This window comes from Hemiscyllium ocellatum, chromosome 28, assembly GCF_020745735.1.
Source record: "Hemiscyllium ocellatum isolate sHemOce1 chromosome 28, sHemOce1.pat.X.cur, whole genome shotgun sequence".
NCBI classification, from domain to species: Eukaryota; Metazoa; Chordata; class Chondrichthyes; order Orectolobiformes; family Hemiscylliidae; genus Hemiscyllium; species Hemiscyllium ocellatum.
Window position 1 is genome coordinate 27,423,828 of NC_083428.1, and position 19,541 is coordinate 27,443,368.

A 19,541-nucleotide genomic window follows, 5' to 3' on the forward strand; every position below is an offset into this window, starting at 1 on the left:
AAAAAGTTCCCCTTAGGTTGCTTTAAATCTTTCCCCTCTCACCTTAAGCCAACGTAAATCACCATTAGAAAAAGTGGGGACCAGAATCCATAATCAAGAAACAGAAAATTAACTAAAAAGCTGAGAAGGGAATTGACTGGTAGCTCTTTCAGAATGAAGGCACAGGCACTTAGGACACAGTTAGGGTAACTATTGACCAGAATTCTTTTTAAGTAGTTATTTTCCTCATCAACCTGTTTAGAGCTGTTATCACACACTTTGGAGCAGGTGGTACTTGAACCATGGTCTCCTGACTCAGAAGTAGGACTCTGCCAGTGTACCCCAGCAGGCCCCTGGTGTTTGGTCAGTGGTGGATTCGGAGTTTTGTCAAGAGGATTGATAAGTATCCAGTAAAAAGTGTTGTGTGCAGCGGTATTTCGAGTGAAATTGATGGAGTAAAAAATGAGGTCTGCAGATGCTGGAGATCACAGCTGCAAATGTGTTGCTGGTCAAAGCACAGCAGGTTAGGCAGCATCTCAGGAATAGAGAATTCGACGTTTCGAGCATAAGCCCTTCATCAGGAATAAGAGAGAGAGAGCCAAGCCGGCTGAGATAAAAGGTAGGGAGGAGGGACTAGGGGGAGGGGCGATGGAGAAATGAGGTCTGCAGATGCTGGAGCTCCATCGCCCCTCCCCCTAGTCCCTCCTCCCTACCTTTTATCTCAGCCGGCTTGGCTCTCTCTCTCCTATTCCTGAGATGCTGCCTAACCTGAAATTGATGGAGCCCCACCTGGGCAGCAACTTCCACTTTGTCACATGGCAACCAGTGGAGGAAAGGTTTCAGTGAATCTGATGTGAAATCAGGTGAATAGTGAGAACTGAGGCTGGGGAAAGGGGCTAAAGAGCGAGCAAGCACTAGTTAAAATATCAGAGTCTAGATTAGAGTGGTGCTGGAAAAGCACAGCAGGTCAGGCAACATCCAAGGAGCAGGAAAATCGATGTTTCAGGCAAAAGCCCTTCATCATTCATTCCTGATGAAAGGCTTTTGCCCGAAATGTCAATTTTCCTGCTCCAAGGATACTGCCTGACCTGCTGTGCTTTTCCATCACCACTCTAATCTAGACTCTTGTTTCCAGCATCTGCAGTCCTCACTTTTGCCGAGTTAAAATATCTGTCATTTAGAGCATAAAACATTCATCATCTTTTATACTGTGCAATTTACAAGAAATCACTAAGTTAGCAGGAAAATTAAGTCCGGATACAGGGGTGTTTAAAAGTTCCAAGACTTTCTTTTCTTCAAAAAGAATGTAACCTTTTGGGTGACATAGCTCAGTATTCAGTTTAACATCCTTATTAGTGGTGCCTACTGTAAAATTGAGAGACGTTCTGGGAACAATTCCAAACTCAGAGCATAAGATTGCTAGTGAACAAAGTCATTTTAAAAATAAATGCAAAGCAGAATAGAGAAAATGAGATGAAGAGAAGAGGGTGCAGTCATTTGTTGGTTTTAGAAAGCATTCAAAGTAAACATTGGTAATATGCACAGAAACTGTGCTATGGAACTGTGTGATTCTTGTCAGGGAAAGCTGAGTTGTATATTTTTAAATGGACAGTCGTTCTACAGCAGCATTGGACAAGCTGCCAGTACTGACTGGACATATTCTGGGAGATGTATTTGCCCCTGGTTGATCAACATGTTAAGGATCATGAAGCCATGCCTCCCTCAAGCTTTGCAATGTGTCTCGATTTTGACTTTAGTCAAAATTCTGGTCACCTTAGCACAGTTTTACTGTAACAGGAGAGCAGAGGGTGCAAAGTCTATTGCATAAGTGCACATTAATTTGTTTTGGGTTTCCGCTATATTGCATAGGACTGTGATTGTATTTTAAGTTAGGAGCAGACTGTATTGTATGGGGTGTGGAATGTATTTTACATTGAGGACAGACTGTTGTATTGGGTGTGGAATATATTTTACATTGGGGACGGACTGTATTGTGTGGAATGTATTTTACATTGGGGACAGTGTGTTGTATTGGGTGTGGAATGTATTTTACATTGGGGACGGACTTTGTTGTATTGGGTGTGGAATGTATTTTACATTGGGGACAGAGTTTGTCGTATTGGGTGTGGAATATATTTTACATTTGGAGCAGACTGTGTTGTATTGGGTGTGAAATATATTTTACATTGGGGACGGACTGTGTTGTATGGGATGTGGAATGTATTTTACTTTGGGGACGGACTGTGTTGTATTGGGTGTGAATGTATTTTACTTTGGGGACGGACTGTGTTGTATTGGGTGTGAATGTATTTTACATTGGGGACGGACTGTGTTGTATTGGGTGTGGAATGTATTTTACATTGGAGACAGACTGTGTTGTATTGGGTGTGGAATGTATTTTACATTGGGGAGCTGATAGTACTTTACACTGGACGTAGATTGTATTTTAAATTGGGTGCGCACTGTATTTCACAACGGAAGTAGATTGAAATAGACTGGGTGCAGACAGTATTTACATTGGATGCCGATGGTATTATATTTGCGTGTTGACTGCACGTTAGATCGATTTACATTGCTTTGCGGAGCAGATTGTTTTGCATTCGATGTAACTCCTAGACACATGAGCCCTTTAAACTTGTATAAGTGCCCCACCTTGATCACAGTCTCGCGATGTTTGATACAATGTTTTAAAATGGCTACATTGTAGCTGGGTTAATGTTGCGAACGTCATCTTGTGACAATATCGAACATTCCTCTGGAGCTGGCGAGTATATGGCAGGCTGCTGCTCGAATTGAATTGCTGGTGAGTGAGTTGTTTACAGTACAGCATGCAGCTTCCTGATGGTCGGCGTGTTGCTGTTGAGAGCGTCCCGAGGTCGAATGCGGGTCTTACCCCTTTACATTTCGAGCGAGCGCAGTCCCGGAATGGTTTTGTTTACAGTTCCAGTGAAACTGATCAAAGCTTTCCCGCGCACTTACGGCGAATGCACGTTTCCAATCACTCCATAGGTTTTCAAAATCCGGAAATCCGTACACTGGGACTCTTGACCGTCATCCCAGAACTGTGGATACTTGATCAGTGCCCATGTGTCAAAATTTTGGAAAATTGCCTTTCTCCAAGTGTCAATAGTTGTTTTATTTTAGACATTGGATCATGAGGATACTGAACTTCGAAACAGCTGTTGATAAAACTCTCTGGCCCTAAATAATAAATCAAATCAACCCTCTAAAGTAGGGCGTAATGTAACAGCGAATTTATAATTATTGTACTGCATTAAAACGGCTTCCTGGTGGTTTGACATAGCTAGTTAGCTTGAAATGTGGGACATTTGGCAAGCTTATTACGAGTCCATACCTCCTTCTACATCCCGCTACCATGAAGGGCTAGGCCTGTAGAAGTTTCTATACTGTATGTAATTAACAATGCAAATCATGTAAAAACATGGCGTTACTCAGGCTAACTTTGATTATTCATAGCCTTTTGATTTTGTATTGACAGGGCCTTCTGGGCACGATGGTTGTAGTCAGTCAGAGTTTGTTTCCACTGGAGAATTTTATAGAACCAGCGGGTTTTAAAAAAATATATAAATGTCACATTCCAGGCTACCCAGCGAGCTTTCCTACTTTTTATAATCGACATTAACGGAACATACTTGGGTTTCTTTCTGGTTTTATCTATCACCTTGTCTAATGTTCTTTATGGTCAGTCATCCAGAAGGTGTGGGGTTGAAACTGAGAGCTATATTATTAGTTCTGGTGACTCTAGCTGTTTGGGGAAACATGTTATTTACTCTCGTTGACACGACACATCTTATGGAATTAAACCACAACTGACTTTGTGGAACTAGAGTATTTAAAGAATTATGCTTTATCTCACATTTTGTGTTTTTAGAGCAGTAAGTCAGAACCTAACTTTAAATACCAATTTTTAAATAAAGACAAAAGCAATTTTCTGCACACAAATTACAATTTATAACACTGTAACTAATTTACAGAACTTGTATCAATGAAAATTGTATCAAGTCTTTGTCTATAGAGTGTCCCTGAAGATTAACCTTTATCAAGAGCCAAGAGTGAGGCTCAATCACTTTAATAACAAAGACTTTTGATAATTTAAATAGTCAAAGACATACTATCTTAAAAGTCATAATGCACAAATGCCAATAATAACAGGAAAGAACCATGTTCCAACAACACTTTAAAGGCTTTTCAAAAAAAAGTTAGCTGAATGATACTTCCTAATGTTAATAGATTTTTTTTAAAAGTTAAAATTAATCATTTGATTAGCACCAAGTAATTTCAGTCAATCGACATCAAAGACTGTGCCCGAGTCCTTATTGATCCCAGCCTAAGCTTTAAGTTTGACTGTGAAACAATGACTTGTGTTTCTGATCTGGTTTTAAAGATTTAGGTTTGACCTGTAGTTTTACTGTAAATAGAGTCAGATGACAGTCTGTGTGGAGTTGCACAGTCTCTCCTTGTCTGTATGGTTTTCCTCCAGGTGCCCTGCATTCCTCCCACAATCCAAAACGATGTGCCGGTTAAGTGAATTCGCCAAGCTAAATTGCCCATAGTGTAGGTTATTAGTCAGAGGTAAATATAGGGTAGGAAAATGGGTCGTTGTGGATTTGTTGGACCGAAAGGCCTGTTTCCACACTGTAAGATTCTAATTCTAAAGTGTACAGCATGGAAACAGATCATTCGGTCCAACTCATCCATTCCAACATGTTATCCTAAATTAATCTAGTCCCATTTGCCAGCATTTGCCCCATATCCCTCTAAATCCTTTCTATTCATATACAAGCCTCCACCACTTCTTCTGGCAACTCATTCTAACTTGCACTACCCTCTGCATGCAAAAGTTGCTCTTAGGTCTCTATTAAATCTTTCCTCTGTCATCCTAAACCTATGCCCTCTAGATCTGGACTACCCCCATGCCAGAGGAAAGACCTTGTGTATTTACCCTATCCATGTCCCTCATGGTTTTATAAATCTCTGAGGTCACCCCTCAGCCTTCAATGCTCCATGGAAAACAGCCTCAGCCTCTTCCTATAGCACAAATGCTCAAACCCTGGCAACATCCTGTAAATTGTTTTTTGAACCCTTTCAAGCTTCACAACTTCTTTCTTATAGAAGGAAGACCAGATTTGCACACAATATTCCAAAAGTAGCCCAACCAATGTCCTTTACAGTCGCAACATGATCTCCCAACTCTGGTGTAGTCATTTCTACCGAGTACACATTGTACTTGCCTGTTGCAGTGGATAGCTGGTCCATCTCACCTTACAATGATATTGACCTGATATTTTGAACTATTAAGATTGCCTTGTACCCGTTTCTGGGCATTAGACTGTATCTATGCCTAGCTCCAAGCTATATTGTCAGCAATTATGTCGTGCAGTTACAGTTGAAAATGTGTTTTGAAATGCTGAAAACTAGCTTGTGAACAGGCCAAGTGTAGCTTAGTTTCTGTGACCAGTATCCAACAGGTAAATTCCAGGAGAGGAAATTCATCCAATGGCTGTCAGATTCCAGGCTTACCCAGCCCAGTCTTGGTATGCTCTAGAATTCCCTGTATTCATCTGCTGTCGTTTTTAAATATTTCCGCAGTGAGTTTTACCCCAACTTTCATTACCTGCTTCCTGTGCTCCCTAAACTTATGATCCATTCATTGAGCCAGACTAAAGGATACCACCCAAAACTCCCAAACATAATGAAAACCACCTTCATAGTGCTGTTACATCCCACAGCCCTTTGTCATGTGGGTTGACTGAATTGATTGCTGTCAGCATGTTAAGTGCATATAAATGACTTAACACTCCAGCTGCAAAAGGGAAGCGTTGCAAGAATTCAAGCTCAATAATTTTCTAGCAACTTTGTACGTATTGAACCTCCCTTAAAAACTCCTCCTCAAGTGCTTTTCTGTATTCTGCTGTGTTTCAGTATATAATAGACCCTCAATTATTTCCATTAGTGTATGTGCATTTTCAAAGTGTTGTGCTTAATGGGAAATCAGTGCGAATTGGGACTGCTTGTCAAATCCAGAACAGCAGTCTGCTGTGTTATTTTGGGAACACCGGCTAAGAATTTCCAGTGTTCACATTTTGTTGTATAGAAAATTTGAGATGTCACTGTAACCCACTCCAAGCAAATTTGTAGCAGCCCTCCAAAATATTTTTTCACTGTGATCAGTGCAACTCCTGTCACAAGCTTGATATACAAAATAAATCTGACTACAGGAATGAGAGGCTACTACACCCTTGAATCTATTCTCCCATTTGGTTAGATCATGGTTGATCTGTAGCTTGACTCTGCTGCAAATACCTCAATTTTCTTGCTTGCAAATATTCCATCTGTACTGCAGCTTGAAGGCAGGAGAGTGTAAATGCAGCTTGATGAGATTACAGAAACAAAATTCATTACAGAATAAGGGACTTTATCATGAAAATATAAAACTATACCTATGTCAACACCACAGTTTATAGTTTTTATTTTAAGTGTAGCTTTGTTCTTATGAGCTACACGTAAAGTCTAGACTCCAGTTGTAACATCACAGGGATATATTGAGATAAATTAAACATAAATTTGTTTACTTATTTATATTTGCATATTTTAAATCAGAAATTTTACTTCAGATCTCCTGGGTTTAAGAACCCAAACTACATATAATGACATTCTGAAACATTAAGCTTCCTGAATACTTAATCTTAAACATTTGAACAATAAAATTAAATAATTGAGCCGCATTATTATGCTTCTTTACATTCTTTATGTAAACTCTTTGGCTTTCAAAGTGGAAGTCAGGACTAAGGAGGTCACTAGCTGGAAATTTGGAATTGTGGATTCTGAGGTGTTCGTGGCCAAATCTCCTCCCTCTGCTTCTCCTCATTAGGTTTTCTCTCCCACACCAAGGGGTCATAGTACTTTCAAGCCTCAAAATGAGTTAGCATGGAAAATATTTGGCAAGAACAAGAATCTCTCTCAGAAAAAAGAAGTTGTAAATAAGTCAGTGTACTGTTACATCCAAGGCTGGAATGCACCATTCCAGTCCCCATTTCATAACATAAAAAAGGAAGCCAGCATTAAAAGAAAAGGCCTTTTTTGGTTACCAAGGTGACCAATTAAATATCTTGTCAATAATAAGTTTTAAGCAACAAGAGGTGTCAACCAAGTTTCATACTAAGCACAATTATTGACTTATTATCAAATCAAAGTTTAATTGATGAAGACACAATAATTGGTTGACATACACTGTCAATAATATGGAAATATATGTCCTCAACATTCCCAAAGCACAAATGCAAACAAACACAAACTCTGCTGGAAAGCATTTATAAAGCAGATTTATCTACAGAGATTGGCTTTCTGAAAAAAATCCCTTTAGCCAACCTGTTATACTTGAAGGCAAAAGAGTAAAGTGTAGAATGTTCCAGAGTCCGTTGCTCTGCTGTTCTGGCTAATGTGGTCAAGTCAGTAAATATGCATGGTTGGTCCTGAAGAAATACAATTGGAGTTTCTTCTACCAACCTTTGAGCAGAACAAATCGGTTTCACACTGAACTCGACAAAAGTGGTTTCTTTACAGAAATGAGAATAATCAGCTAGTCAGCTTGATCTTAGGAAGCTTTTCTCCAATTTGGCTTGTTATCATCAGGTTTCCTCCAACACAAGTTTTTCCGAGGTATTACTAGTTCTGATGAAAGGTCACTTGAAACATTGACTCTTGTTTTCCCTCCATAGATTTTCTTGAGCAATTTCTGTTTTTGTTTCAGATAAAACTAGAGTCTCTCCAAGCCAGCCAATGTTCAAAGCACTTCACATATAAATCTTTAGCAAAACAAAATAGCTTTTATCAGTCATTGATTTCTAAAAATTCTTGTTTCAAAAATGTCTTCAATGTCCACAGTGAACCTTCAATTACCTCTAAAGAAACCACACCAGATGCTTCCACAACAGTGAAAGCAATCAACTTTTCACAATCTTTCAAAACTTTTAGTCCTTTAGGCATGGTGGCTCAGTGGTTAGCTACCACCTCACAGTGCCAGAGACCCAGGTTTGATTCCAGCCTCAGGCAACTGTGTGTGTGGAGTTGCCACGTTCTCCCTGTGTACTCCTTGGTTTGCTCCAGAATCCAAGGATGTGCTGGTCAAGTGGATTGGCCATGCTAAATTGCCTCCTACTGTCCAAGGATGTATGGATCAGTAGTGGGAAATGCAGGGTAACTGGGGTGGATGTAGATAGGATGCTCTTTGGAGGGTCACTGTAGACTTGATGGGCCAAATGCCAAGCTTCTACACTGTAGGGATTCTATTCTATGGAACTGACTATAGAATATCCTTGATAACATGCACAGAACAGGTGTTGTGAGCTCATTTGCCAAGAGCCCATTTTCTGCTATGGTAGTGACAATCTCTTGCATGCACAAATACTTTAAGTTTAGAATCTGGGTTTGTGTGTACCTGTGATTAGAACTTTTGTTAGTATTTGCTAAACTGCATGTCACAGTCTGGTAACTAAATTCACATGTTACTGACCTATTGGTTGTTCAGAAGAAGTCCAGAATAATTGACCTCATTAAAACTTCTGTTTCCTCTCCAGATAGAACCTTCAGATAAAGTTGTTTTCTCTGGAGTCTGGTGTTGCATCTTCCCCATGTGAGGCCTTGTCTTACTATGAGCCCCGGCCCAGTCCTGGCACAAACATGTTTCTCAGAACGGAGCCAGAAAAGGGTGTGGTAGCCACCACCCAATCACTGGAGGGTATGAAATACTGAGCAGAATTACATTGAACCCTCCTTTAACTATTCAGTATTGTTATGTGTGTTAGAATGTTTCCAAGTGAACTTTGTTGAATGATTATTTTATCCAGTAATTAAGTGCAGTCTTTTTTTGCATCACAGACTGTTTGATATATGGGGTGTATGTGTGTGAGATTGTGGCTGTCTATATAAAATCAATTACTTGACTTTTAATTTTTCTGTCCTTCACCTGTATCATTCATTTTGTCAAATCCTAACCTAATTTCATTTTTAAAAAATGACATTTTTGCCTTCACCTACCTACATTTTAATAACTGCACATAGGAGAGAATTTTCTAACATCCCTTTAGTTCTTCTAAAGGGAATTCTTAATCTGTACAACTCTGTTACCAATTTTCAAAGTCAGGGTTGGGCAGTCGGGGAAGGGGTCAACAGTGGAGAGTTGGAAAAGCCAGATGTATATAACTCAAGAGTTAAAACTCTTAAAAGTGGGCGGCACGGTGGCACAGTGGTTAGCACTGTTGCCTCACAGCGCCTGAGACCCGGGTTCAATTCCCGACTCAGGCGACTGACTGTGTGGAGTTTGCACGTTCTCCCCGTGTCTGCGTGGGTTTCCTCCGGGTGCTCCGGTTTCCTCCCACAGTCCAAAGATGTGCGGGTCAGGTGAATTGGCCATGCTAAATTGCCCGTAGTGTTAGGTAAGGGTATGGGTGGGTTGCGCTTCGGCGGGTCGGTGTGGCCTTGTTGGGCCGAAGGGCCTGTTTCCACACTGTAAGTAATCTAATCTAATCTAATCAAATGGGTAGAAGCAGTTTGCTATTTACCTTCTCAAAGTTCCTCATTTAACTGAAAAACATAACCCTTTTAATAATCTTTTGGACAGAGGAAGGTAGAGGGAGGGTTGATGGGAGAAAAACTAATTTCAAGTCTTCATTAGAGGGAAAGTTTCATCTAATGTCTAATTCTGATTAATCTTTCCTATTTTGCATAGCTCTTCACATTCATTTTACAATGGACGGTTGAGAACTGTATCCAATACTCCAACTTTGACCTATCCAGTGCCTTGTACAAATTTTCCTGCTAGCTTCAGCATTCTTTTGTGCGATTGATGCACATTTCCTCTGTTCCTAGAGGCCTGCATCTTATATCCTGGATGGAATTTCCCTAATTATCTTATTGTGACATTTAGTAGCATTTAATTCACACCTGTGATGCATGTCTGCTTGATGCTGTTATTAAATCTGAGATTACATTAATTTCATATTGAGGCAGTCAGCAGCTTTTTTTCATTTGAACTTGTTACTTTAATGATAGTACATGGATCAACAGGAATTTAATAAGAAACTATGGTCATTGTGTACTTTGGCGTAGAATGTGTGGGAAAATTTGCAGCACATAACATAAATTGGCATTATCGCATCCTATTAAATAAAACCTATGCTGGCTTTTCCCATTCATGCTCGTTGCATGCCCAACACACGATGACGTGTTTTTGTTTCAATGAAAGTTCCTTCCCATAAAGAATTTACTAATTAAAAAGTTTTTTTTATTTTTGATCAAGTTTGATTTCATTGTTAGCACATTGCTATTGTTATTGCTTCTGTGTTTCTTCCAACAATCTGGATAAGTGTCCAAAGTTAAAAATCACACAATACCAGGTTATAGTCCAACAGGTTTAATTGGAAGCACTAGCTTTTGGAGCGCAGCTCCTTCATCAGGTGATTGTCAACCACCTGTTGGACTATAACCTGGTGTTGTGTGATTTTTAAAAATTTTGTCCACCCTCGTCCAATACCGGCATCTCCAAATCATGGATAAGTGTCATTAGCTATAAACTCTAATGGTGGTGTTTTGCTGCTTTGAGTTTAGTGGAGAAATTTGTGGACATCCCATGTATTCTGCAATAATTTATGGTGAGTCATAGTTAACTGTTAGTCCTGATTATGCTAACATATGCTTGACAGTGAAAAAATATATTATTCAGCAGATCTATATTTCATATGAGCTTTATAGAAACTGGATATGAACATGATAGTATCACGGATGAGAGTTAAGAATGGCACCTGACTTGATGTGATGTACCCATTGATACCAGACTGTGTTCATAAATAAACAAGACATTTAGATATGAATAGATACATGCACTTCAGTTGGAGTGTACCTTGCAAGAGAAAGTGGATGTTCTTCTGTTTCTCTATATCCAGAGTCAACCTTGTGAGCCTTCTCTGGATTGCCTGAAATGCCATTATATATTTCCTTAGATAAGGAGACCAAAGCTGTTCACGTTATTCTAGGTAAGATTTTACATAGACAACAAGGAGATAGTGAAAACTGATTAATTCTGTCAGAGAATTTCATTTCATTCAGACTCCACAGAAATCTAGGCTCTGGATATTGTGTTCAAAATTGAGAGCTCCCCATTTTCTATGAAGTGTCAGTTATGGCGGAGCCACACATTTATTCATCTATTTTCTAGCATTGCTTTTGTACTGTGTTCCAAAGTTGCCGTTAGTGTTGACCACTTGTCACTGTTAACAAAAGTAATGAATGCATTCCCCAGAATTTACCAAATTTCTGGGTGAGAGGATGGTGTGGTGATAATGTCATTGGACTGGTAATCCTGTTGAATACTGTGGGGCATGGGTTTAAATTCCACCATGGCAGCTAGTAGAATTCTAATTCAATTAACAAATCTAGAACATAAAGGGCATCTCCATGGTGACCAGGAGACATTGGAGCCAAAGTAGGCCATTCAGTCATCTTTCTGGTGGCAAAGCTTGTTTCTGATGGCAGAGCGAACTCTGTGAATTCTGTCTTCTCATTCAATGGACTGAATGGATCATTCAATGAGACCATGGCTGATCTGATCATCCTCAACTCTGCTTTCCTGCCTTATGCCCATGATTTTACTGACTAAAAATATTGAAGACCAAGATTATCTGATTTTTAATGATCCATCCTCTACAGCTCTGTCCTGAGAGAAGAAATTCTTCCTCGTTTCTGTCCTAACTGGGTGACCCCTTACTCATCTACTTTATCTATTTTGCCAAGCGCCCTAAGAATCCTGTATGTTTCAATAAGATCATTTCTAGTTATTCTAAGCTCCAGTGACCGCAACCCAACCTACTCAGCCTCTTCTAATTAGAAAATCATTCCATACCCGGGTCATCCTAGTGAATCTTCTCTGGACTACTTCTAATGCCAGTATATCTTGCCTTAGATAAGGAGACCACAGTTGTTCATGCTATTAACTGCCCTCTAAAATGAATTAGCAAGTCATATAGTTTGAAGGCAATAAGGGTGGACAACCAATGTTGGCTGGCAGTAACATCCACCTCCTGCGAAAGAATACATGTGCTCTTTAACTTTTTAAAAGCTGGTCCTGTTTTATTGTATAATGTGCACTGAGCCAGGCCAGCAAGGTGCCATTCACATCAGATGGTCTTCGAGCTGCTTCTCACTAATGAAAGGAAGTCCTGAAATACTTTTCACCATTTACTTTTGTTCTTTCTCTTGCCTGCCTCTCCTTAACTTTTCCCACTCTGGTAAAGGGTCATCAACTTGCGACACTAACCCTGTTTTTCTCTTGACTAAGCAAATTGGGGGGGGGGGGGTGGTTTCCCTTCATTTTCATAATATAGGCATTTTGCTGGAGGGTCTCCAGGCATTAAGGGAGTATTAGGAGGGGACTAAAAGATGGTCACTTGGCTTCAGCAAGGTCAATCTGGGGCACTGCCAGAAATGAGAGGAGCAATCTGGTTCCATTACCTAAAACAAAATTGGCCAGTAGCAAACGGTGAATATTATTGGAAATGCTTCTTAATTCCCAAACTTTTGTTTTATGTATTTATGTCCAACGACCGCCTACTACGCCGCCTCCTTTCATGAACCTGTGGCCCATGAGACCCCAATCCTTGTTCTGCCTTTCTGTTTATTCGATGATAAAATTAGTGATCTTTCCAGTGGCAAAGCTTGTTTCTGATGGCAGAGCGAACTCTGTGAATTCTGTCTTCTCAAGAATTCCCTTTCCAGCAGAAAAAAAAACCCACCTTCATGCTTTTAAATTTACCTTGTGCGTACTCTGTAAGGGTGACTATATCAATGTCCATGCATTAGAGCTCCCATCTAATATCACAGCTCCTCTCTTCCTGATTGACTGCTCTAGCAGTGATGGTCCAAGATCTTCTCTGCATATTCTGCATATCTTGCCTGCTGTTGGCTGATTCTGCTGAATATGGGTCTCCAGCCTGATTTGCTGTAATGCCGCTATATATAAGGCTGTCTTTTCTAGACCCTCCCTCAAGAGGGGTTGGTAGACCTAATTCTGAAGAATGATGTCCAGCCACCATTTGAAGCACCAAGCCCATCTTTTCATCTCCATGTAACAGTTAACTGGTAACTGCTGTCTTTGTGTTATGTTCTGACGGGAAACACCAAGATGGCACAATTCTGTCAAATCCCCACCTCTACTAGCTGAGCACGAAAGGGGCAATGAAACTTACATTCTGTAGAACACTCGGTGTTCCCTTAGACTGAGGGGCTTGTAGCATGACAAGCCCCTCCGTATGCTGGTGGGGCATTGCCAGCTTGCAGTGAACAGGCAAACCTGTACAGCTGAGAACGAAGCCCTGCTGCAACTTTTCATTCATAGCCATCGGCTGATCCACCAATTAATGATCTTGTTGGGCTATGAGGACTTATCAAATGGTGGCCCCTTGCTTTGCCATATCACTGGGATTTTGAATAATGTAGAGGCACATTCCTCTACCTCACTCAATTCTCCACATCTCGCTACTGTGCTCCGTGACTATATGTTCATCAGGAGGGGTCCTGTTTGTTTTGAGGCTGTTCTCCTTGTTGAGAGGTCATCAATGCAGTTGATGGCTGCAGATTGCCCCAACTGACTGGATGCATTTGTAGCCCAAGCAATAGAAATCATTGCTTCAGGATCCTGGAAGAAGTAACTCCTCATTTATATTAGCCTCATTTGCACTGTATTCTCCTGCTGCTTTGGAATTTCTAACTGGAGCGTTAACCATAACTGTACAGAGGTAGACTACACCTCACACAACACATCAACTTTCCATCTGAATTTTCAATTGATGCAGGTGTGCTTGTTTACTGAATAATAAAAAGTGTTATGGGTGTGACTGACACAATGTGCATTTGTTGCCCTGCCATATTACAATTCAACTGAGTGGCTAGCAGGAACTTTTCAGAGGGTAGTTTAGAGTCAGTGACATTTCATGGGACTGGAGTCGCATGTCATAGAGATGTACAACAACATGGAAACAAACCCTTCGGTCCAACTTGACTATTCCAACCAGATATCCTATTTCGTCCCATTTGCCAGGATTTGGTTCCTATCTCTAAATCCTTCCTTTCACATACCCATCCAGATGCCTTTTAAATGTTGTAATTGTACCAACCTCCACCACTTCCTCTTGTTCGCAGCTCATTCCATACAAGCACCACCTTCTGCGTGGAAAAGTTGCTCTTGGGTCCCTTTTTAAATCTTCCCTTCTCACCTTGAACCTATGCCCTATAAGTTTTGACTCCCCTACCCTGGGAAAAAGACTTTGTCTATTTATCCTATCCATGCCCCTCATAATTTTGTAAACCTCTATAAGGTCACCCCTCAGCCTCTGACATTCCAGGGAAAACAGCCCCTAGACTATTCAGCCTCTCCCTATAGCTCAAGCCCTCCAACCCTGGCAACATCCTTGTAAACCATTTGTGAACCCTTTCAAGTTTCACAATATCCTTCCAAGAGCAGGGAGAGCAGATTTGAACGCAGTATTTCAATAGCCATTAAACTGCTCCCCTACTGTGAATTTTGCTGTTTGTTAATTTTTCTTAGATGATGCTATTGGCCAGAGATTCTTGAAAGCAAACAGCAGAACGGTCAGCTGTGCAGATTCACTGCTGGGTCAGACAACACTGCAGATTTATTTCTCTGTTTGATTTTTTTTCCCATGTGGTCACTGCCTTTGTGTGTCTCCCTCCTTTTTAAGTGCCATTGCTTTGATTTTTTTTTTTGTTTCCCATCCCCCACCAAATTCCAAAACAATACAACAACTTCTAAAACGGTAATTACTGTTCTGTGAATTCGAGGAAACCAGGTCCAAAAGGAGCAGCTCTTAACAGTCACAATTTTTTCCTGTCCTCCATCTTGGATTACCCAGAATCAGGCGAGGAAAGTGGTTGGGAAGGAGAATCTTCATGGTGACCTCAGCTGGTGCCAGAATTGAATCCGCACTGTTAGCATCACTCTGTAACACAGACCAAACATTAAACTGAATAACTGTATTGACCATTTTGGTAAAGACAGGCTGCCTTGGATTTGTAGTGTAGACAGTCTTACAGCAGGGGGCGTGCAAGACTAGATAGGAACTTCAACAGCGCTGAGTCCTGGGTTATTTTCAGTCATTTTAATTTTAAAACTTTTTTATTGTAGCCTCTGAGCACTAATGCAAATTGAGGTCAATCTCCATTTTTTAATTTTACTTTTGCCCACCGTCTAACATCATGGGAAACTGTGATGTCTGAATTCACAAAGGTAATTTTGAAATTTTAGATTAGATTACTTAGTGTGGAAACAGGCCCTTCGGCCCAACAAGTCCACACCGACCCGCCGAAGCGCAACCCACCCATACCCCTACATTTACCCCTTACCTAACACTACGGGCAATTTAGCGTGGCCAATTCACCTGACCCACATCTTTGGACTGTGGGAGGAAACCGGAGCACCCGGAGGAAACCCACGCAGACTCGGGGAGAACGTGCAAACTCCACACAGTCAGTCGCCTGAGTTGGGAATTGAACCCGGGTCTCTGGCGCTGTGAGGCAGCAGTGCTAACCACCGTGCCACTGTGCCACCCCTGAACCTCGGCAAAGGTATTATACTCCATGAAGGAACCTACTCTGTGATTAGACCAGACTTTGACATACACCTATCTTCGTCGGTGTCCAGTGTGTCTGATGTAAGGATTATTCCCTGCGATGACAGCAGGAGGAGTAAAGTTTGTGCTTCGGTTAATGGCAGTGGAGGAAGGCGGCGAGTGTGTGCTCCCGGAGGTAGAGGGGTTTTGGGCCCACTGCCTGGTGTAGGTCCCAACAGCTTCAGGAGCATCAGCAGCTGCATTACGTGATTGGCCCTGCACGTACTCGCAGCATCCACAGTGGGGCAAGATGGCACTGAAAAATGGCAATACGGTTCTGTAGTGTTATCTGTCCATCTGCTTTCTGCTTGTGTTTGTCTCTGTGGACAGGCAGGAGGCTGGAAGAACACAGCAAGCCAGGCAGCATCAGGAGGTGGAGAGGTCCATGTTTCGGGTGTAACCCTTCTTCAAGTGTCAGGGTGGAAGAGCCCACATCCAGGCCCATGGCAAACCACTTGAGGAAGACTTTAATGTTGAATTTTTAACATTTTTCTACTTTATTCCTAAGATTCTGTACCTTGTACCTAGGTACCTAAGATGCCATTGGGAATGGTGACATTGTACACTTTTCACTGTACTCCTGTACTTGAGTACATGTGGTGATAAAATCCAATTCTAATTCCTAAGTTGCTAACTGAGGCTCTAAAGAAGCACATATTAGATGAAACATTCTTTTAAAATTTAGCCTATTTTTCCAATACCTGTTCGGAGATGTTATTACACACCCCTGGAGCAGGTGGAACTTAAACCTCCTGGTCTAGAGGTAGGGAATCTACCACTGTGCCACAAGAGGGCGCAATAATGACATTTCTATCTGCCTTTTCAAATCTGATTCAGCTTAATGCTAAATTGTATTGCTTCTGATTAATTCGGCATTCCTGTGGTTGTAGCAAGCCCATAAGTGATGTGATCATGAATTGGGGAATTGCTGGGTAATAACTTTGGAGGTGGGTGGCGAGCAGGGAGGAAGACATTTAGTTATTTGGCAACTTTTTCAGGCAGAGGGTGGTGCGTGTATGGAATGAGCTGCCAGAGGATGTGGTGGAGGCTGGTACGATTGCAACATTGAAAAGGCATCTGATGGGTATGTGAATAGGAAGGGCTTAAGGGATAGGGGCCAGGTGCTGGCAAGTGTATTTTGATAAGGTTGGGGATACCTGGTCGGCATGGACGAGTTGGACCGAGAGGTCTGTTCCTGTGCTGTATGTCTCTGACTCTATTTATTTTGATCAATATCTAAAACTGTCTTTGCTTTTTTTTAATCTCAGTCCAACCCTGCAAGACGGCTCCAGTTAAATCAGGAATAGCTTTGTTCTCAATTTCTTCAACCATTGTGTCAATTGTTAGTCTATTCAGGTTCATGTTTTCCTCAGGCCAAAATTTGAACTCATTTTAACAATTTCCATAATTTGATCAACCAAGTGCCTGCAAGAGTTAAGAATCTGAACTGTCTTTCCTTTCAATTAGCATTTCCCATTCTCCTACCCCAGGCTTAACTTCCTTGGTGTCTCTTCGTACCCTTTGATCTGTTTACAATCCACAATGTTTTGTTTCTGTATAAACTAGTACAGAAAAAAAGTTAACCATTTTGAATGCCGCACCTATATCGAGAGAGTTTGGTGGTTGATAAGTGGCGTGGGGATGGGCCCTATTTGCATTGGCTGACAAACCGATAACTGAAGTTGAAAAATTATCTCAGGTTTTAAGATTTTCTAAAAAAAACAAAGACTGTGACTGCTGAAGATCTGAGACCAAAACAGTTCAATCCCAGCCTCTGTGTGGAGTTTACACTTCCTCCTAGTGTCTGCATGGGTTTCCTCCGGGTGCTCCAGTTTCCTCCCACAATCCAAAGATGTGCAGGTTAGGTGGATTGGACATGCTAAATTGCCTGTAGTGCCCAGCGACGTGTGGGTTGGGTGCATTGGCAAGGGGTAAATATAGGGTTGAGGGAAGTGAATCTGGATGGGTTGCTCTTCAGCAGGTCGGTATGGACTTGTTGGGCCAAAGAGCCTGTTTCCACACTGTAGGAATTTTAATTCTAAATAAAAAAGTCCAGTTAATGTTTCAAGTCCAGTGACCCTTCTTTTGGTGTTGAATTAATTCCAATGTAACAAGTCAGGCACAGAAGGTCTTCTATGTGAAGGCTAGTATTTCAACAACTGGAAGAGGCTCATTTTCAATATTGTAGAACAAAACTAGTGATAGAATCATGCAAATTGATGACACAAATGGAGAATATTTCACCAATTGTTTGTGCTGGCTTGAAAGAGCTAGGTTAATCCTACCTTCCACCTTTGGTCTGGAGACTGTTGGTTATCCTAAATGGTTTCTAATTGTGGTGAGAGTTTTTATATCCGCCACCCTTTCTGGCAGTGGGCTTATCATTGTCTGGGTGAAATAATTCTTTCTGATCCTCACCCTAATCCATCTTCTAATTACATTAAACACCACAGCCAGGCTCATTGACCTCGGTGCTAAGGGCTGCTACCTAGGCCCTTCACAACTTTCTCTCCTCAATTAAATATCTGCTCAACCTCCTCCGTTGCAACAAAGGTCTTCCTAACTAAAATTCACATTTCCTGGAAATGTCCTTACAGGTCGCCTCTGTACCGGTCTCATGTAATCACATCCTTCCTGTAATCTGTTAGCCAGAGCTATGCAGTGTATCCTCGCTATGATCTAATTAACGTCTTATGTGTTCTAGTATATTCTGCCAGCTGTCACACACAATGCCTTGACTGATATGTTTCTTTCGAAGTGACAACTCCTACTGTTCCTCAAATGTTTTCCAATAATTTGCCCAACACAGGGATGACTTGCTAACCTCTAATTACTTGCTGTCTCTCTTTTTTTTGCCTTTTTTTAAACAAGAGTGTAGAATTAGCAGTCATATGCTACCACACCCATAGGCAGGGAAAATTGGAAAATAGCAAGCAGAGTCTCTGCTACTTCCTGCCTTGCCTGGCTTCTCTTAACAGCCTGAGATAAGTTCTATCTGGGCCTGGAATCTTTGTGTTAGGGCAAGCATTACACAAAAACCTGGGACATTTCCAAGTCCCACCCAGTTAACACTGGAAAGCCACAGTTTTAATGGGCCTAGTGATATTTAGGTGGAAATGCAGCTGAGAGATAATCAGGGTTTTCTGTCCTGGTTAGTTGCTGGATCTTAGTTGGTCATATCCATGTACTGTGTATGTGTACCTCTCTGTATACATGTCTGGTGCTGTCTCAGCCTTGATCTACTTTTCTGAAACTGCTCTGATCTACGTTCTGAACCTTCTTTTGTAACAGCACTCTGAGGCTCCCTACACTGTGGCCTGCAGTGGTTTCAGAAGGTGCCTCCGCACCACCTTCTCTGACCATGTGGGATGGAAATTAAATGCTGTCCATACCAGTGATGTCCAATCCCATGGATGAATCATAAAACCAAGAGTTGATTGTGTGATTTACGCTCGAGTGTGTAGACATTATTGAACAAAACAGACATGCTGTGGCTTTGATTGGAAATGTGACCAAAAAACTGAAAGTGCTGTGAATACTTGGCAAGTCCCAAATTGCATGAAGCTTCCTTTGCTGTGACATTTCAACTCTGGGCTGAATTTTTACCAGAAAATCAGAAAAGTGCCAGTTTCAGGAACATTCATGGAGAGCTTCTCTCTGTGAGCGTGACTGAGTTACACAGTTCTCCATTGGTCACCTCATTATGTCTGCACCACAGACATATCTCTCTCGCCCCCTCACACGCACTGACTGGCCCTCTCCCTCTCACACACACACTCTTCCCCCAACCCCTCTCTTTCCCCCCCCCCACCTCTCTCTGACCCCCCCTCTCTCTCTGACCCCCCCTCTCTCTCTGACCCCCCC

At 41.4% G+C, this 19,541-nt stretch overlaps 1 protein-coding gene across 2 annotated transcripts in view; it reads left to right on the forward strand.

Annotated features, from left to right (window-relative positions):
- Positions 1-2,501: 2,501 nt before the first annotated feature.
- Positions 2,502-19,541, forward strand: part of znf414 (zinc finger protein 414) — a 39,768-nt gene continuing 22,728 nt past the window's right edge. Inside the window, exons 1-2 of one of the 2 annotated variants that reach the window (XM_060845960.1) lie at positions 2,502-2,782; positions 8,577-8,737. In XM_060845960.1, the coding sequence (XP_060701943.1) occupies positions 8,680-8,737 (58 nt within the window). In that variant the 5' untranslated portion in view covers positions 2,502-2,782; positions 8,577-8,679. Of the gene's footprint in view, positions 2,783-8,576; positions 8,738-16,684; positions 16,762-19,541 lie in introns of those variants that run through there. The other variant, XM_060845961.1, reaches the window with a different exon arrangement.